Source organism: Rhinoraja longicauda, chromosome 31, assembly GCF_053455715.1.
Source record: "Rhinoraja longicauda isolate Sanriku21f chromosome 31, sRhiLon1.1, whole genome shotgun sequence".
Classification (NCBI taxonomy): domain Eukaryota; kingdom Metazoa; phylum Chordata; class Chondrichthyes; order Rajiformes; family Arhynchobatidae; genus Rhinoraja; species Rhinoraja longicauda.
Window position 1 is genome coordinate 19,212,738 of NC_135983.1, and position 20,199 is coordinate 19,232,936.

The window sequence follows — 20,199 nt, forward strand, 5'->3', positions numbered from 1 at the left end:
ATTGCACTTAATTGACATTCCTGTTTTCTTTTATATTTTCTTTTCAATTCAGACAACATTTGAGAAGGTACTCCATACATTCAAACGCTACCCAATTGATTTTATTTTCAGGCTGTGAAAACACAAGTCTTTCTTTCCAAATCTATACTGACAATTCCTGACTAGTCTCTCAGGTCTATCCCTAAATGGATTAGATGTTTTGACATACAGGAGATGATTTCCTAGTATATCCTGACTATTTAAACAGTAGTACAACATTTGCCGCTCTGTAAATCCTTGTCACAATTCCTAGAATTTTTAGAAAATGATGATTGTTGTCTCTTATCAATTGCAGTCGCTCTTTTCTATAGCATTTTGGGATGCAGGCTGTGAAAACAATATCATTTCTTAGTACAGAATGCTAACTTTCAAAGTGAAGGAAACAAACGATGATAAACATCTCCACAGAGATCATAAGTATCTTCACTGTTTTGAAACTAGACATTTTCTGGTAATATGGTACTCATGAACATGAATGCAGTTGATGAGAAATTCAGGTTCTTGCAACCTCTACTGTTGCCATTTTGAATGAACAGTACCAAATTCTCCAATAAAAATTAATGAAGACCAATTTAATTCAATCATGATGTTCCTAAGTGGCGAACACATTTCTCCTGACACGACTACAGCAGTGACTGATCTATAAACATTTACGTCTTTAACCATCTTTCAATTAAGAAGATTGTCTTTAGAAGACAAAATCTATAATTTTACTGCTGAGTATTTCATTTTGAACCTTGTGTACACAGTTCAAATACTATATATTTCATTTCAATGAAATCTGGGTGATTTTTATCATAGTGCTCTCTGGTGCAATTTAATTTTGCTCCTTTATAATATTTCATTGTTATTGACACAGGGGTGTTCTGTACAAATAGGAATATTATGACATGACAAGTGATGTAAATTTGTTTAGAAACATAGGAGGACCAAAATGTTTCAATTTCTTCAGAGATTGCAGTCCATAATCTGGAAAAGCAAACTGAATATACCTGCTGGAACACTGGTCAAGTCTAATGGAACTTCAGTGCGGCAGTAATGCAAATAGATTAACAAGGCAACTGACATGTTTGTTTGAGGGAGTAAAGACTAAAATATCAGTTTTAACCTGTTTGCTACTTGCAATGGAAAATATTTTCTGTGTATTTTTAATTTGATTTTTAAATATTAGCAGAGACAGATTATAGTAAAGGAAATAATATGGTTGGAACTGTATCCATGTTTATGTTTTTAAAGAAAATAAATAGATAAGAACACTTGCCTATTTTCCCAAGTTTGATAAAACAGCAATTGTTTGACTTGTTCGAGACAAGCTGACCTTTCACACATGCTTCTTACCACAATATTTAAGTGAAAAACCCCCAGCATTCTTAGGATTCTTAGTGCCAGAGATAAAATGGGTGTTCGGGCCATGGGGCAGAGAATAGAGCTGCCTGTCAAAGATATCTAATTAGTTATATGACCCTGCTTTTTGTTCTTTTTCTGATCTACAGTATTTTACATTTTATATATTTGTTCAAATCCTTTTTGAAAGTTGCCATAAAATCTTCAATCATGCTTTGGGGAATAGCATCATCAAAGCTTACTGTGTGGAAACTTTTTCACTCATTCCCATAAAGCCCCCAATAAAATTTGCAACCATTTTCAAATCATTCACTTCACTGTAAACACTCTGAAAACACACTGTAAAGAGCAAGTGATCTAAGCTCTTTGAAATAAAGTACTTTATGAAAAAAGCTGAAACTTTTGATTAAAATATTAAATTACAAATGTTTAATGTTCGAGAACTTCCGACTTAGAGACTTTTTTTACGTTGTGTTTTTCTTTCTTTCTATTGTTCCCTGGTTCTCTCTTTTTCCAGCAATTAAGTGTGCATCTAATTTCATAGAGAAATGCCCATTGACAAACGATTAATTTAGTACACATAGTAATTCATTGAATGAACTTTTAATTCAAGGTTCAGTTGCCGCGTTCAACAAGTGTATGTCAAAAAGCCCTATTTGAGGGAGAACAGTATTTTCCTCTTTTTCTCAACAAATTTGATCATACAACAATTAATGATTTCTTTCCTTGTTATTTTTGAAAAGTTCTACAGAAAAGTGGCTGTGGTTACGTGAAATTCAGCAAACACTGCATAGCACTGGAGCAGGTGTGGGCGGGTGATCATTGGTCGGCATGGGCTGGATGGGCCTGAAGGCCTGATTCCAAGCTGTATCTCTAAACTAAACTAAGAGTAAATACATAACTGTGGTTTCTGATCTGCTAAACTCTCATCTGAAAATCAGAGTTGTCATCAATAGCATTAGCAGTTTTCTTAATGGTGCTTTTAAGTTTATTTTCCGCAACATGTTAATGTTTTCTACACTTCATTTTCAGACAGTAATCTAAGGTTGTTTGTGAGTAGAGATGGAACCACAGCACTCAGTGGCATTCAGCTGGGAAACAGGTGAGTTTTATAGATTGTATGATCAGTGAACGCAGTTGATAGGCCCTATACAATAACCAAATTATCTTAAAGCTTAGATATCTAGTTTGCATTTTTCTCCCTAAAGTGATCTTTTAGTACTTTCCTTAAAAAAATAATTTTTTTGAGATTTGTCTTTGATTGTGTGACTAGCCTTTAGCTTTGCCTTTACCCTGTTGCGAAAAAATATTTTGGAGAATATTTAAAGATCTTTTAAAACTTCAACTGTTTTAATGTAATATATGATTGCAGGAGCAGAAGTAAAGCTTGAGGACACAGGTGATCCTATTAGTCCAATAAATCCTCAATATAATGGATCATTGGGGGGGGGGGGGGGGGAGAATGGTGTCCGTTATTGGGAATCATCCGCTAGAACCGAGTAAAGGGAGTAAATATTAACTAGTTTAACCCAAGGCCAGGTGGGAAGAACGTGGTGCCAAGGGATGTGGAGTGGGGGGGTAAACAAGCAGGAATTCACAGGCCAAGGAGCCACAGAGGCCCCAGCCCCACGCACACTGCGCCAGGGACAGGCCCGGTACTCTGCATGCCTCAACGCTCTTCAAGAGTGTTTTACTGCTCACTCTCTCCCCACTGACATCTTTCCACTGCCCAACACCATACTGTGCGCCACCCGCAAACAGCCACCACGGACAGAAGCCTCAATCCACAACACCTGAAATCCGTTATAAATTTGCCCATGCTCCATAATAGCTTTTGTTTAATGGAAATCTATGTTTTTCGTCTGTATTCTGCATTGAGGAATAAGCAAATGTTCCTTTCATTGCAGGGTGTCAGCAGGTATCTTTGAACCTGTTGTTATCGAGAGCCGTTGAGAAGCTTGGGGGTCATTCTGAATCTACTAACCACTTTCCATTCAAGCTCCTTGTCTACTGCACATATAATCTTCTCACCAGATCATGCCGCCCACCTACACAGCTGGACTGGAGGAAGAGGGTGGCTGTTTCCATCCAATAGCCCCAAGTTTTGGCAGATGTTGATTCTCACTGCATTGGAGTGATAGGCAATTGGTTTTATGTTGCAAAATTTACTGAACCAATGCTGGGATTGAATTGTAGGTAAAACATTTTTGACTTTGAAAAATTATTTCAGAAATCCTTTTAAACGCAATATTTAGATTATGCCATCTGGTTGTGATCACTTGAAAAGGGGACAATTTTTTAATGAGATGCTGTGGCATTATTTCATGTCAGACCAGAGCATGCATAAAAGATCTCTCCTGCAAAAATCTGCAGACCAAGGTTGTGAACTAAGCATGTTAACCCATGAAACTTTCTGTGATATTAAGGAAAAAAAAAACTTTTAAATGTCTTTAAAGATCTTAATTGTGTTTACCGCAAACTTCACTGTGTGGCAGGACTGCTAGTGAACAAACTAGATTGTGATTTTGATCACAAGAAAACACACAAGTTTTCCTATAATTTTAAGAATTCCAGTACCATAATTTTTCATATCAGAACCAGGTGTCTGGGAAAAATTGAGCTACGTTTTATGATAAGCATAGCGATCCAATCCCAAATAAAACTCTGATCATTCCAATTCCAAATCAATGAGTCAACCATGACGCCATTAAGGCATGCTTACAATACTGTGAAGTCTTTGCACTGAGTATTTGAGTACCCTTTGGGTGTTGGATTTCCCCTGAAATCAAGTTATAGGATGTTACTTTGTTTTGTTCAGTCATGATTTTATTCATGTCTTCTGATGCTTCTTATGCTAGGCAGGGACTCAGCAACTTTGTGCAGCTAATATTTCTTTTAATAATGTATGTTAAAGGAGTACATTTCTTTTTAGACAGGGAGCAAGTTCATTCATCTTAATTTTAATTTTAAATCTATGGTGCAGGGGAATAAAAATCAAACGTGTGTTTTAGCCTGTACTTAATGAACACTTAAAGGACAATAGCTGGTGTGAAATTTTCAAGGAAAAAAAATTACACGTAAGTGGCATCTAGTGTAATTATAATAACTTTATCAGAAAGAGATACGAGTATATTCTGCAGAGACGAGAGGTGGATCATTGAACTAGACATCTATCCCTGATATTGGCTTTGAATTACACCCACTGTCCATAAAACAACAGGCGATCCTTGCTTTGCAGATGTTTTCTAAAACCACATTATATTTTGAGCACAAGCTGCTGTTCTAAAATGGAGATTGTCCTCAGTCCTTTGGTAAGTGTCCTTTATTACAGGCTTTTGTTTGCTTAAACAAAGGTTTCTTTCCAAATCAACATTTATTTTCCAGAATCGATTCTAGACCTGTCAAATGAAATAAACAACCCCTTCACCCCAAGAGTTTAACCCCAAGTTAATGGTAGATATCTGCTGCACAGCATTAATAACTGTTTTCCTTACACTGCTACTGGAACAATACATTCTTGCTAGTGATGAATATTACACGTTCCAATTATACAGTACATTATCCATTATCTACTGCTCGTCTCTGGCTGACTGTGAGTAAGTATTCTAATTGTCCAGATCTTGGACTTTGCAGTTCTGAGCCAGTTTGCTGCCATCAGCATTGTTGCCTCTGATGAAACAAATGACTCCAATCATTTATGTCTCGAAGCTTTTGCTCTTTTGTGATGTCATTTTCTGCTCCTAAATATCTTGGCAGTGGTTAGCTATGCACTTTGAAGATTTTAACATTTTCTGCACCATCCACGTCATCTTGCTATTGCATGTCACCTGTGAATATTGTGGCTTGATTGACGTACTGTGAATGGTTAACTTGTACACGATCTGTATCTGTGGTATATTGAGGCCTAGAACACAAGGCTGCAATGAATAACGTCCTGATTTTTGTACTGCTTTAATAACTGTTCTGTAACAACTAGTATAAACAAAAACTTTAGCTTGTTATCTATGAATGCATAGTAAAAAATAACAATTTTTACCTGCTGGGGTATATTTAGGTAACATAGGCAGCAGGTTCACAGATGATTAAACATACTTTCTAAGTCAACATATTTGTTTAATTAATCTTTTTGGAACAATAGTTTAGCCACAGCAAAGGTTCTCAAAGCCGTAAAATAATGCCCATTTGGCCAGCATGCGTATATAATTAAGGTTAAAAAAATATGGTGACATTTGAACATGGTGTTTCTGCTGGTTGTGATGAGGAAACATAGCCACCATGTCAAGTTCCACCTCAAAAAAAATTGGCTTCTAGATTTTGACATTCCAGGGTGAGGGCATGCTTACACAAAGAGTGAAGCGTAGTAGTCATTTTTATTTCCATTTTTCCACAAATCTGTTACTGCTGAGATTGAGAATTTCTGTCACGTGAGAGCATGTTTGTACTGTGCACATTTAAGCCAGGAATCTTTTGGTGATTAACCAAACTTGTTAACCACAATGCACTTGAGCTAATGAGCTGAATTCAATTTTGAGGCACTTGAGTGAAAGAAGAATCAACCACCCAACCACCCAAAGCTTGTGGAAGAGGTTTAGGAGCCCCCTTTTACTAAACAAAATTATTAAAGAAAATGTTAATGAGTGGTTACTGGTGCATTTTGTACATTCATTTATGTAACTTCAGGCTTCATTCAGTTCAGGTTTGTGGTTTACTTAATAGAAAAAAGGAACAAGTTTGGCATTAGTGCCAAGGCATGTTTAGATCCCCTGTTACTTGGATGATTAAAGTGCATACTTGCACCTATTTACCTATTTTGTACTTTGGTACTATTGGTTCTTGAGCTGACTCCAATCTCCATTGCTCCTCCTCCCCTGGTCCACGTCCTTCCCTCCAATCCTTCAAACCTTGCATTTTAACACACTCTCAGTATGCATAATTCATGGTTTTAGGCTAATCATTGCTGCAGCAGTGGTCTGTCTAAAACTCTTGAAGGGAGGTGTTTGTATAATCCTCCTGTTTCAAAGTAACAATGTTGTTCCATGCCACACACAATATAGAGCAATAACTGCCACAGATGTTTAATATTACCATAAAAATGTGTTTTACAAGTACACTCCATACAAATTATTTTTGTGTCAGTTTTCTTTTGGGATCTGGATGATGCAGGCAAGTCCAGTGATTATTTCCTATTATAGGTCTTCAGAAGCTGTTGAAGGGCAGCTGTCTTGAACAACCACTGCATCTTAGTGAAGCTATTCCCACACAGCTGTTAGGGAAGGAATCTCGGGAATTAGACCTGTCAATGATAGGACAATGACTTTTTCCCCCAATCAAAAAGGTGTGCAACTTGAACGGGAACATGCTAGTCATGGTATTCCTATGCACTTGCTGCCCTTATTCTTTTTGATAGAGTTTGTAGATTTGGGAGGTGCAGTTGGCACAGCCAAGGCAAGTAATTGTATTGTATTTTGTAGATTGTTACACCATGCAGCCACTTGTCTGCTGGTAGTAAAGTAAAATTAAGGATGGAGGATAGGTTACGAATCAAGCTGGATGGTGTTGAACTTGCAAGTTGTTGGAACTGTCCTCATGTAAAGGAGAGTATTCCATCTATGTGCCTTGTTAATGGTGGAAAGGCTTTGGGGTATCAGAAAATGTATAATTCGCTGCAGAATATCCAGCATCTGACCAGCTCTTGTGGCCTCAGATTTTATGTTGATGGGCCAGTTGCTTTTCTGGTTATTGGTGATTTGGAAGATGTTGGCAGTAGAGGACTGTGAATATAATGCCCATGAATGTTAAGGAGAAATGGTTAGACTCGCTTGTCATAGGTCACTGCAATGTGAAACGTGAATGTTACTTGCCACTTATCAGTCCATGTCTTAATATTGTCTAGGTCTTATTGCGTGTGGGCATGGATTGTTTAATTTGCTGAAGAATCATGAATGAAATTGGACATTCTGCATTCATCAGCAAACATCTCCACTTCCTACCTTATAATGGAAAGAAGGCCACTGATAAAACAGTAAAATATTTGTGGGCCTAGAACATGGCTCTGTGGAGTGTAGTGATGCCCTGAACTTCACCAACCACAACCATCTTCCTTTATGCAGGGTATGACTCCATTGGAGATCTTTTTCTTCCTTGGCGACATTCACTTCAGTTATACCAGGGTCCCTTGATGTTACACTGGGTGAAATGTAGCCTTAATGTTAGGGTAGTTGCTCTCACTTCTGGAATTCAACTATCTGGTCCATGTGCGGCCCATGCTACAATTTATAGCCAAGTAGTCCTGGTGAAATGCAACCTGGGCATTGGTGTGCATATTATTGGTAAGTAAATACCGCTTGATAGCATCATTGTCAACATCTTCCATCACTGTGTTGTTGATTGAGAGTAGACAGATTGGGTGATAAATAGCCAGATTGGAATTCTCCATATGTTGTGAACAGGATCTGGAAAATTTCACCAGATAAATGCCTGTATTGTGACAGTTTTGATGGGCTTGAAGCGCAGCTAGCTTATAAATGTATGTTCAATAAAAGCTGTAGATTTGATACCCAATATTTTCTTCTGACAAAATTATAGTGAAAAAAATGTAATCGTTCATCAAATAAAAAATAGTTAAATACTTTTAAATAGTTAATTACTGGTAGTTATTTGTTTTGTTTAAGTTTTACTTGTAAAAAGTAGTCACCAGCATCAACATTTGTTCTATTTCACAATGCTTGTCCACAAAATGGCCAGCAATTTCAAACCCATTATTTCAGGATTTGAATTCTCTATCTTCAAAGTAGTTGCATTGTGACACATGTCTAGATACAAATATTAAACCAAGTTCTAACTTTTAAAAATACATTTTGAATGTTGGATCAGGATCCTACAGGCAAACTGTTATTATATCTTATAAGAAATTCCATAGAAAATCTTTTGTATAACTCCTGATGCATCAAAGTAATCACTTGAGTAAGTACGTGTGTTTACCTAATATACAACCCTTTCCCATTGATTCTTTTATTAAAATAAGTTAATAAACTTTTTGGGTAATGTTGAAATCCAAATATTTTCAGCATTAAAAAAACCCCACAAATCAAAGTTTCAAATTAGCAAACTTTTATTGTGTTTCAATCACACGGAATATTGGAGATTAAGGTGTTCTGTTAATCAAAGTTTAAAGTAAATTATTTTCAAATGAAACATTTTTTCAAGCACTTTTCTTGTTCTACTTCCTGTTTTCGGAGGTAGGATCACAAATTACTGTAGGGCTCGCTGAATGAGGTAACTTTAATTTGTACAGAGGTTTGAATGCATAAATTCCAAACTACATTGTCATTCACTTTAAGTAACTGAAGGAACTCAGCAGGTCAGGTAGTATCTGTAGAGGGAATGGACAATGTTCCAGGTCGGTCCTCTGCTTCAGACCCGAACTGATATGTCCTCTGTCCATTCCCTCCACAGATGATCCCTGGCCCACTGAGTTCCTCCAACATTTTGTGTTTTACTCAAGATTCCAGCATCTGCAGTTCCTTGTGTCTCCTTGTCACTGAATCTGAGCTCTGCTTATTCTGTGGCTTGACATTGCCAATAAAATACCCAATTATATTCAACCAAAGCAAAGTATTGATAACTGATGTGATCAAATGACATTGTTTCATCAAATGTAGTTTGAGTCTTTTGATTATATATCTTTGAAAACTCCTCGCCTTTCCAATCCATTTGTTTTCTGGTTTGGTTTTGTTTCTTGATTGAGAAGCTGGTAGATGAGCTTTTTCTCTTCCTTCACCTTCCTCTATGCCATAGTATCATTGAAGTATTAAGCCACCTCCAACATCATTTTGTAAGGGATCACGCAAGCTAGGGATTAAGAAGGGCAGATCTAAAATGCAGTCGCCACAATGGAAATTGCATTTACTTACAATACTACACAATAACCATAACTTTAAAGGGAAGGCAGGGCGTTTTGATTGGAATAATGTAAGGCATCGGGTTTCTTGTTGATGAAGGGACTGCAATGCACCAACAAATGTGAGTTCCAAAAGACCACTATTGACTTGAAGAAACTTTGCTTTTGTAGGGTATGGCCTGAGTTTGCTTTATTCAGTCCATGATTAAGATACTGTATTAGCTATTAATCCATTTTAGAGCTCAGGTGCACTATTTTACCAACTTCTTTTGCCAATCAAACGTTGATGACTTTTTTCTTAATTAACTGTTAAGTGATTGCTTTTGATTGTGAAACTGTCCAATTTTGACCACTGTTGTAGGAACTCTTTTTTTAAAGATGTTTCTGAGAGGTGTTTTTGCCATGTATCGCAGTACTTGCAACTAGCAGGCTAGTTGGGTTCTGTTTTGTTTTGCCATGATGAGTGGTTTGCCTAAAATCATGGCACCACCCATCTATCTACCTGTATGAACTTTAAAAAATGTTTAGAACATTGCATTTAAGTGTTGATTATGTTTCTAATTTTCTTTTCTAAAAAGTCAGCTTTTTTTTGGTATTACAGTGAATGAGAATTTTTACTGGACTGTTGTGACTTCCTCTGACTTTGGATAGTGGAGTGCCATCTAGCCACACTGATGAAGCCAGTCTTTAAGATAATGATGAATAGTGAGGTGCTGTTGTGGCCTATATGAATTACCTTGGTATATCCACAGCAGTCAGCAAAACATTAAAAAATATTTCAAAGGTTTTATAGACCACCTTAAGATATTGCAGTAACAATTGAACACAACTGATTAAAGTTGGTTGCAGTTAATTGCACTAGTTGTACAACGCCTTCCATGGTTGGTGTGATGATGAATCAATTGAAGCTATGGTGCACTGTCCAGTCTTAAATCATTTGTTGTATATTCTAATGTGGATTGAGAAGGAATGGGTAGTTGAAAAGAATGAGATGTAAATAATAAATCTAAATCTAACTTAAAGCCATAAACCCTTTTGATTGTAATTTTCCCATACCTCCACTTGTTCTTTCCCTCTTTGAAGAGGGGCTGCAATGATGAATGAAAGCAAGGTTATGATGTTTCATGTCACGTAATAAATAGCTGTCTATCTATAGTGCATCCCAGTATTTTCTACTTGAATCTTTTACAAATGATTAAAAGCTGAGAACAAGAAGTAAACATACTTCATACTAAATGCAGAACACAAAATACTTGAGTAACTCAGCAGGTCAGGCAGCAACTCTGGAGGACATGGATAAGTGATGTTTTTTGTCAGGACCATACTTCAGTTTGGGACCCTTCTTCAATCAGCCAAACATTGACTATGGTCTCCAGAGATGCTGCCTGACCCACTGAGTTACTTTAGCACCGTCTTCTGCACAAGATTCCAGCATCTACAGTATCTTGTGCTTCATATTAAAGATGTATTTTAATTCCCATTTGGTTCAAACTAATTTATGCAACTAGTGTTGTTAATTTTTGTGCTGGTGGGAGGGAGATGTTTTGAATTGAGATTCTACATTTCTTTAGCAAATAAGCAATTAATGTAATTGGAAGTAGAGGACAGAACATTTAGTTGTTAAGGGACTTGAGTTAAATTTCCTGTGCATTTTTTTGTAAATTAAATGTAGCTAAATCCATTCGAACTTCATAGTTAACTGAGAACTCATCATTTAATTGTTGTAAAATGGCTCGGTTCCCATGCTTTCCACTTTCAGAATGAGAAGGAAGTAAAGGAAGAATTGAAATCTACTGTGCGCTTCATGAATCATTACTATCTGTTCTGGAGGCTTGATAGTTCTTTAAAGACATATAATAGTTTTACTGATTACTTCACAAATTGTGCAGTGACTAAATTGTTTCCAAAGCTGGTTATGCAGTGTACTGCTTTATATTGAACATCAAAACATTATTAGTTACTTCCCCAGTAAATTTTGCTTGTTCCTGAATTTTCTCAAGGTTTGTTTGTAACATTTATATACTAAGTGGAAGAGGAGTGGGGTACTTTGCAGATTCTAGAAGTTATTACTAGCAATCAATCTTAAAATTTGTCTGCTTTCAAATTTATTTCATGTTTGTTTTTAACTCCATTTTTATTCTTTAAATGCCAACCCTAACGGGACTGCTGAATGTGACCTGTACCTGGGTAGCACGTTAAATAGACTAAAATAAATTACTTTTATCAACGTCTTTTAATCAGGTCTTTGTTGAGGGCAAATGTTGTGTGGCTATCTGGCACTCCACTTGTCGTATGCGATTTTGTGTTTCTGAAGGGGATTTGAAGCTATGCATTGGGAGTCCAGGCCCTTCAATAGATGGATTTAACATTTTCTGAAATGACCTAACTCTCAACTAAAGTTGAATGATGACAAAAGATTTTTATGATTTTGTTAAAAAAAGGTGTAATAGAATGTATTCAAAATGATATATTTAGACACTTATTTTTGTGATTCAATGGAGGTGGATGTACAGGTTTCTTAAGTGCCCAGAGGATGTGGAATTTATAGAAATGTTTATCAGCTGGAATATTGTACAACATTTGGATATGTTTAGAATGCACAATGGTTAAAGAAAATTGTATTAAGGTTATTTGTTTCATATTTAAAAATGTAACTATAGGACAGTATCATGTAATACTGTGTTTTCTGAGAAATGATATTGGGTACCTGTATTAACAATAAAAGCTGTTATTTTGTGTTTAGCAAAAAGAGTTTTATTTTATTAAAAAAATGTAAAATATGGGTTTTTTGCACTCGCAGGAGTACCCCAATTTGAATGATGTGCAAAGTGGTTATATTAAGGAATCATTACTATTTCACAACTTCCTTGGCTCCTGTTATGGTTCTGCAGACCTAATCACTTGCCTAAATGATCAACTCCTACGCTAGGCAACATGGTCTATATTGGCAGTATGCTCATCTGCTGGATGGCATCGCGGGTCACTTGTTGCCATCGTACCAACAGAGGACCTTGGAGAGGTCCTGCACTGCAACCCCAACTATTTCCGTATTCTTGAAACTTAACAATAGTTGTTAGCTCATAACATTGTCCGCCGATGGCAAATTCAGCATACATAAGGGAGTTGATTCCTTAAAGTATAGCTTTGAACATATCAGGTTGTACATTCAACTCTTTGAGGCACTGATAGTGTTCAACAAATAACTAGACAGTGAACACTTTCAAAAGTTTTTAAGAAACTCCAAACATCTCATAGAATATTACAGCTTTAGAGCGCATTCAGTGTGCCATGTCCACATTATAAAGCTATAGTGATAAAGCTAGCCAATTTGTAATCCTTCAAAGATCTTGCCCTTCCTCCAGTAAATTTTCAAAGGATTGTAAAAATAATAAATTTGAAAATAGAAATTTCTGAGCAGCCATGTGTTTGAATCTATTCACTGGGTCATTCATTCAGGGTTCTGGATTGCCAATTGATTAACATAGTAATTGTACTCTCAAATTCTTACAACACATTGGATGAATTTCTATGATTGATTTGTGAGTTCATAAACAATAAATATTCTACTCACAACCTCGTGTTAAAATGTTTAACTCCCAAAGTGTTGGTTTTAACAAGGGGTCCCTGAAAACCATTTGCCAGAACCTCAGCGCAAAGATTTTGGGAATAATTGATACACCATCGGGATTTATTTGTCTTTAATTCTATGGGGAAATATTCCCAAAACATGCTTTAGTTTGTCTTTCAAAGCTGAAGAGCTAACTTCTATAAAATAACAACACTTTTTAAATACATTTGATCTGACCAGGGAAGGAAACATGAAATCTGAATGTTTTGCAGCAAATACGTTGTGGGTGTGCATTGCAGATCAAATGAAGCTAATCTGGGATATTGCTTAATCGGTTATGTCTCTGTCTTGTGCTCTTTCTTCTTTCCACACACGCAAAGCACAAGCTTAACCAGATGTTTTCCTTGGGAATAATTTCGATGCCATTTGGAGTTCTGACTGGATCGAATGCACACAAGCCTGAGAAAATAACCAGAGAGACTTCAGATTCCTCACTTCCATGTTACCATTAACAAATAATTATTTGACGGTTCAAGGGACTTAGCAAATTAAGGGTTCATGTGCACCAAATAAACTATATTGTTTGGAGTATCTTGTTAGTAACAAGGTCCAACAGCATTTAAAATGAACGAGAATGGCTTAAGGTATGTTCTGTTCTTTAAGGCAAAATAGAGATAACTTCTTTGGTTTGAAACGCGATAAATTGCCAAATTATCTGTTTTAGTGAAGAGGGATAAATATCAGTCTGGACAACAAGCATGTTCCTGTACTTATTTGAATTGGTTAAACGGCTCGGACCATTCAACACTATTTCAGTACACTGAGCTGTCACCCACCCCACTCCCCACCATTGAATGAATGTCGTCACTTTACCAAGGTAGTATATTAATTGATAATTGTAGTCATGCTTCATCTTATGCTAATTGATCTATAATGTTTTGTGGTCTAAAAACACTTTACTTTAAATTCTTGGGTTTAAATCATTTGCCGATCTTCCCCTTCCACCGCATATCTCTCCATGATAAAGTTATGTTTGGCTGCTTGTATATCAACCCCGCCCCACCACTGTCCCATCCTTGACCCACAATTAATGCTGTTCCTTCTATTGTCCACCATCCCCTTAATGCAAAGCAAGTTTAGCAGATAATATAAGTCACCAAGTTTTGATAGATCGAAAGATACAGTGTAGAAACAAGCCCTTTGGCCCATTGAGTCCACGCTGACCATCAATCGCCCATTGACACTACTTCTATGTTATCTTGCTTTCTTGTCCACTCACTTCACACTGAGGGCAATTTACAGAGGCTGATAGAGGCAATCTACAGATCAGCATGTCTTTGGGAGGAAACCGGAGCACCCAGAGGAAACCCAGGCTGTCACAGGGAGAACGTGCGTACTCCACACAGACTGCATCTGAGGTCAGGATCAAACCCAGGTCACTACCAGCTGTCAACATATCAAATCTTATTAATAATCGAGCCCCCAATGCTTTGCATTTCCTTTCCAACGTCTCTGCACTTCTTTGAACATCACTACAAGTTTTGATTTAACTTTTGGTCACCTCCTCAATTTTCCTCCTGGAGTTTTGATGATTCCTGTGAATCACATTAGGACCTCTATGTTAAAAATTCTGCTTGATTGCAAGCCACCATTAACCCACCAAACAAGAAGTAGGCTGTAATAGTTATGCTGAACACTACTAAGATGATGGTTCCTGGACCCACTTCAGGAGGCTTGCAGCTGTTGGGGCAAGCACAAGGACTATTGATAGAAATCCATAACACATCGGGGTTCTCTGGTTCTTGAGAGGGAGTCACTGAGCGACTGGAGCTGCAGATGTATCGAACCACTGTCCGCCGTGAACTGCTGGGTGATGCTGCAACGTATAAAGAAGAGAATTAAAATTATGCGCTGCAAGTGAGCGAAGCAACAAAAATAATTTACAGTTGTTGGTACCTTTTGATCAGTGAAATAAGCCAAAACACTTCAACCATCAGATAATTTGATATGAAATCTAAAGACTGATTTCCAGAATTGTGGAATGAATGGATCAGAAGTAGTGTTCATCTGAAATTGGCTTGAACAAGGAGATCAAGGTAAATGGTGAAAAATAGAGGATAGTAATGTTCTAATGTAAGTATTACAGAGCACTATATTTACTACAGATTAATAACTTGATTATATGTGTGTGGAGAAAATCTCAAAATTTGACCATGTCCCTAAATTTGGAGCCTTAGTAAACTAGAAGACGGAGACTGCCAAGGGACATAGATCCGCTGCCAGACAGGGCGAGCAAGTAGCAAATTAAATTTAAAGCAATCGAGTGTGAAGTGCATTTTGAAAGGAACAAAGTAACACTGTGGTGCAGTTATCTAAGAAAAAGTATTTTTATGCAAAATGTGTTTATGGTTTGGAGTTCTCTGCTTGGAACAGTCTATTGGGAAAAACATTTGCAGGTCTATAAGGTCTGGATGGGGGAAAGGAAGCTCACTGGATTTTTATACAGGCAGCTGACATGGACATAATGAGAAAATTACTATCAAAGCCTAGGCAGCGTTAAGGTGTAAGGACGATCATGAAGGAGGAAAGGCAGAGTTGTCACTGGATTTTCTTGCACACTCCTTCTCCCTTCCCATATCAAAATTCCAAAAACAACACTACAAAAGTACTATTCAGCGATTTACAATATTACCATGTAATAATAATAATAGAAACATGGAAAATAGGTCCGGGAGGAGGCCATTTGGACCTTCGAACCAGCACCGTCATTCATTGTGATCATGGCTGATCATCCACAATCAGTAACCTGTACCTGCCATCTCCCAATAATAACTTGCATTTATATTTAACAGGCAAAGGCACTTCACAGTAGTTATCAAACACAATTTGACAACAAGTTACAATGGAAAGAGTTTATAGTAGCTTTTTTGATGCGGTAGGTTTTAAACTTGAGAGTCAGAAATTTGAGGGAATTTTCTACTTGGGGGTTAGCTTTGTGTTGTTGCTGATACAAGGAATGCTATAATCTTGGCTTGTTTCTCTTAATTCCTCCCAGGCTACACTTGCCCTTCTTTCCTATTTCTTCAATGCACAATAAATCTTTACAAGAGCACAAATTTCCTTAAGTCTGAAGAAGGATCCTGACCTGAGACATCACCCATCTATATTCTCCAGAGATGTTGCCTGGCCTGCTGAGTTACTCCAGCACTCTGTCTTTTTTTTTTGTAAATCAGCATCTACATTTCCTTGTTTGTGCAAACCTCTTCAGTTTTTTATATGGTCTCTAAGACTTGACCCAAATACAAAGTGCTGGAGGAACTTGGTGGATCAGGCAGCATCTGTGGAGCGAATGGCCAGACAACATTGCAGGTCCGGATGCCCCTTCAGATTGATGACGAGCCCTGACCTGAAATATCACCTGTCCGTTCCCTCCACAGATGCTGCCTAACCCACTGAGTTCCTCCATCACTTTGTGTTTCACTCACTATTCCAACATTTGCAGTTCCTTGTGTCCCCACTTGACTAATACCTGTTGATTTTAGAACATCGGGAACAAGAACAGACCCACCAGCTCCATCCATCCAGCTTTACAAGTTTTGTTTTAAAATCTTATGTATGGGTCCTTCACATCAAATATTTAAAAAATGAGAAATCTTACCTGAATAGGTGACAGTGAGTATTTTTGACTTGTTATCATAATTGAACTCATTCAGCTTGTGCCTTCCATAGTTGTGAAAATTCACATTCTCTCTCCCTTGGGCTTGGTATCTGATGATCAGGCAAACAGCCACATCCGAACAGTCAGAAGCAAACATGAAAGGTTCACTAAATGGACGACAAGGGCTAAATGAGTAGAGAATATTAAGATCAGAATCCCCAGACGAACTAGTTGTAAGAGATTTACCCCTTGCCAGAAATCCATTATCGTCCCCCACTGCTGCTAGGTTAATTACTCCTGATCCATCCTTCATTATACATTTGCAGGAATTCAGCTTAATGCATTCTGACCTCTGCGAGAAAGAGGGAGAAGGCCATAATATCAGCAGCAAGCATAGCCAGCCGAAAGTCCCAACCCCAGTATTCTGCATCTCGGAGAGGAATTCCTCACAACGCATCTATGTTTAAAATGATGCAACAGTGAGGAGTGTTTATTTGAAGTCGGCAACTAAAAGGACACTCTTTGCAGTCGTTCATTGGTACAGAAATTGTAGTTGCGAAGTGAAATCATCAGGTTAGTGCAACCCTCCACAGCTCATTGGTATAACGCTGCCTCTTTTATTGATCAAGGTAAAATTCCACAGATTTATAATTGTTATTTTCAAGTTCCTACTTTGCTCATTTTCTCCAACTCATTGCAGCCCTATAAACATCTGAGATTTATGTACTATGATTATATGCTTTGGTGCATCTTCAATTTTAATCAATTAACTCATTCATGACCCTGCATTTAGCTGCGTAGTTCCAAACTCTGGAGTTCCTTCCCTCTCCATGAAGAAATTCTTTAAACTACCTCGAGAGAGTCGAGTGTTTAATTGTCATATGTATTGGCAACTGACAAATTAATTTCTTACCTGCAGCTTAAAAAGCCCATTAGCACAACACACAGACAAATATATAATAATAATCAATAAATTAATAACAGTAGTAGGTAACCATAACAGTGCAAAACAGATGTCCATAATGCACTATTTGAAGTGGTCAGCTAGAACTAATAATTATTTTACACTGAGACTGACCATGAGACTGGTGCAAAACAGTGCTGGAAAGACTCAGCAGGCCGGGTAGCATCTGTGGATGGAGACTCTTTTGTTTTATCTCTGAAGTTCACTAAAGTGCAGAGCATAGCAAAATGTAAAGTTGAAATTGAATAAACTGAGTTATGATCTTAAATATTACAAAAAGCCAGAGGAAAATGTTCAATGATAATAATAGGTGATCGTCATATCAAGAGCAAGTCTCATTTGAAATAGGTAGCTGCAGTTTGAGGAAATTAGATTCAGAACTGGTGAACTGGAATCTGAACTTTGGGTACTGCAATGTATCAGAGGGGAAGAAAATTTATTGAGCAACTCTTTCATTGCAGGATATGTATTACGTATTGTAGATTCTGATTATCTATGGTAGATTTGGTCAATGAACAGGAACAGAACGTTTGACTATGGGTGAAGAAATTAGGAGGAACCAGATGGCAACAGTAGAACCATGTCTCCCCAGAGCAGTTGCAAACAATCTGCTGGAGGAAATCAGCAGCTCAAATACCATCTGTGGATCGAAAGGAAATGGTGAAATGTTTCGGTTTAAAACCCTGCACCGGGAACATTGACCATTTCCTTTCCATCCACAGATGTTGCTCGACCTGCTGAGTTCCTCCAGCAGATTGTTTTGTTGCTCCAGATTACAGCGTCTGCAGTCTCGTGTGAGCGCTGGGTTGTTTGTCACTCAAACTTACTGTGAAATTCTATCATGTTATGATTGTTATTCCCCAGAGAATATTTATACTTATCCAATAGATATCAGGTTCTAGCCGTTTGCGTGAACAAGGATAAGCAAAATGACCAATGGCATCAAGGTACCATGTATGTAGGTTAATTTGACTGGGTAAATGTAAAAAAAATTGTCCCTAGTGTGTGTAGGATAGTGTTAATGTGCGGGGATCGCTGGGCGGCGTGGACTTGGTGGGCCGAAAAGGCCTGTTTCCGCGCTGTATATATATGATATGATATGATACTAAGAAAAGCAAGGTTATCAAGTGATGTCAACACAATTTTGTTGAAGAGTAATTATGTTTGACCAATTTGACTTCTTTGTCAGCAAAGAGGAACCAATTTAAATACACTTGAATTTCCAAAAGACATTAAATAATGTGCCAAGTTAAAGATTATCACAGAAAATAAAAGTTTATAGGGCAGAAAGTAATGTCGTGAATTATAGATTAAATAGTTCATCGGAATAGGAATCTAGGCACAAATGAATCATCTTCTGGCATGCTGTCGTGATTGATGCTGGGGTTTCAGATGTTGTTTGCTATTTATATGAATGACTTGGCGAAGGTGTGGAGTGATTACTAAATATGCTGATGATAGAAATAAGTAAGTTGTGAAGAGGAGATGGATGAGTGATTTAGGAGCACGAATCATTTAAAGAGAAATCTGGTAGGCACGAAGAATAATATTCTGATAAAATTGGATAAAGAAGCAAAAGGACAAAAAATGCTAGAATAACTCAGCAGATCAAGCAGCATCTCTGGAGAACATGGATAGGTGACATTTCGGGTCGAGACCCTTAGTCATTGAATCTCAGTGTGGAAACAGGCCGTTTGGCTGAACGTGCCCACACATGTCCCATCTACGCTAGTCCCACCTGCCTGGATTTGGCCTATATTCCTCTAAACATGTCATCCATGTACCTGTCTAAATGTTTCTTAAACGTCGCGATAATCCCTGTCTCAACTACCTCCTCCGGCAGCTCGTTTCATACTCCATGTAAAATTCTTAAGGGAGTGGACAGGCTAGATGCAGTAAAAATGTTCCTGATTTGGGGGGAGTCCAGAACCAGGGGTCACAGTTTTAGAATAAGGGTCGGCCTGTTAGGACTCAGATGAGGGGAAAAGAATTCACCCAGAGTTGTGAATCTGTGGAATTCTCTGCCACAGAAGAGTGTGGAGGCCAATTCACTGGATGTTTTCAAGAGAGTTAGATTTAGCTCTTCGGGCTGATTTGTTCATATCATCATATCATATCATATATATACAGCCGGAAACAGGCCTTTTCGGCCCTCCAAGTCCGTGCCGCCCAGTGATCCCCGCACATTAACACCCACTAGGGACAATTTTTACATTTACCCAGCCAATTAACCTACATACCTGTACGTCTTTGGAGTTCACATAGGGCTAAAGGAACCAAGGGATATGGGGAAAAAGCTGGAATGGGGTACTCATTTTGGATGATCAGCCATGATCATATTGAATGGCAGTGCTGGCTCGAAGAGCCGAATGGCCTACTCCCGTACTTTTTTTTCATGTTTCTGCCTATCACCTTTTGTGTGAAAAGTCACCACTCAGGTTCCCATTAGATTCCTCCTTCTCCTCCTCACCTTAAACCTGTCCTCTGGTTCTCGATTCCCCTACTCTGGACAAGAGGCTTTGTGCATCTTCCCGATCTAATCCTCTCATGATTTGACAAGATCACCCCTCATCCTCCTGCGCTCCAAGGAATCGAGTCCTTCTTATTCTTCAGACTGAACAAAGCGTGGGTGGAGGCATTGAAATTCAATTCTAGCATATGCAGTTCCTTGTGCCAACAGGTTTTGGAACTCTGAATTCAATCGCTGCCACCACACAGTAATGTGG

The 20,199-nt window shown here is 37.9% G+C and overlaps 2 protein-coding genes across 3 annotated transcripts in view; one reads left to right on the forward strand and one right to left on the reverse strand.

Annotated features, from left to right (window-relative positions):
* The window catches only part of LOC144608406 (early estrogen-induced gene 1 protein-like), an 84,953-nt gene extending 72,938 nt beyond the window's left edge, over nucleotides 1-12,015 (forward strand). For both annotated transcript variants that reach the window (XM_078426137.1, XM_078426138.1), the window contains exons 10-11: nucleotides 2,416-2,485; nucleotides 3,291-12,015. In XM_078426137.1, the coding sequence (XP_078282263.1) occupies nucleotides 2,416-2,485; nucleotides 3,291-3,336 (116 nt within the window). In that variant the 3' untranslated portion in view covers nucleotides 3,337-12,015. The remainder of the gene's footprint in view (nucleotides 1-2,415; nucleotides 2,486-3,290) is intronic.
* Nucleotides 12,016-12,582: 567 nt separating this feature from the next.
* On the reverse strand, nucleotides 12,583-20,003 carry LOC144608219 (uncharacterized). The gene is made up of 4 exons (XM_078425782.1): nucleotides 19,944-20,003; nucleotides 16,510-16,676; nucleotides 14,512-14,727; nucleotides 12,583-13,310 (listed from the first exon to the last, which is right to left on the reverse strand). Exons 2-4 carry the CDS (start codon nucleotides 16,664-16,666, stop codon nucleotides 13,162-13,164), a joined length of 522 nt encoding a protein of 173 aa, XP_078281908.1. The 5' UTR covers nucleotides 16,667-16,676; nucleotides 19,944-20,003; the 3' UTR covers nucleotides 12,583-13,161.
* Between the last annotated feature and the right edge of the window lie 196 nt (nucleotides 20,004-20,199).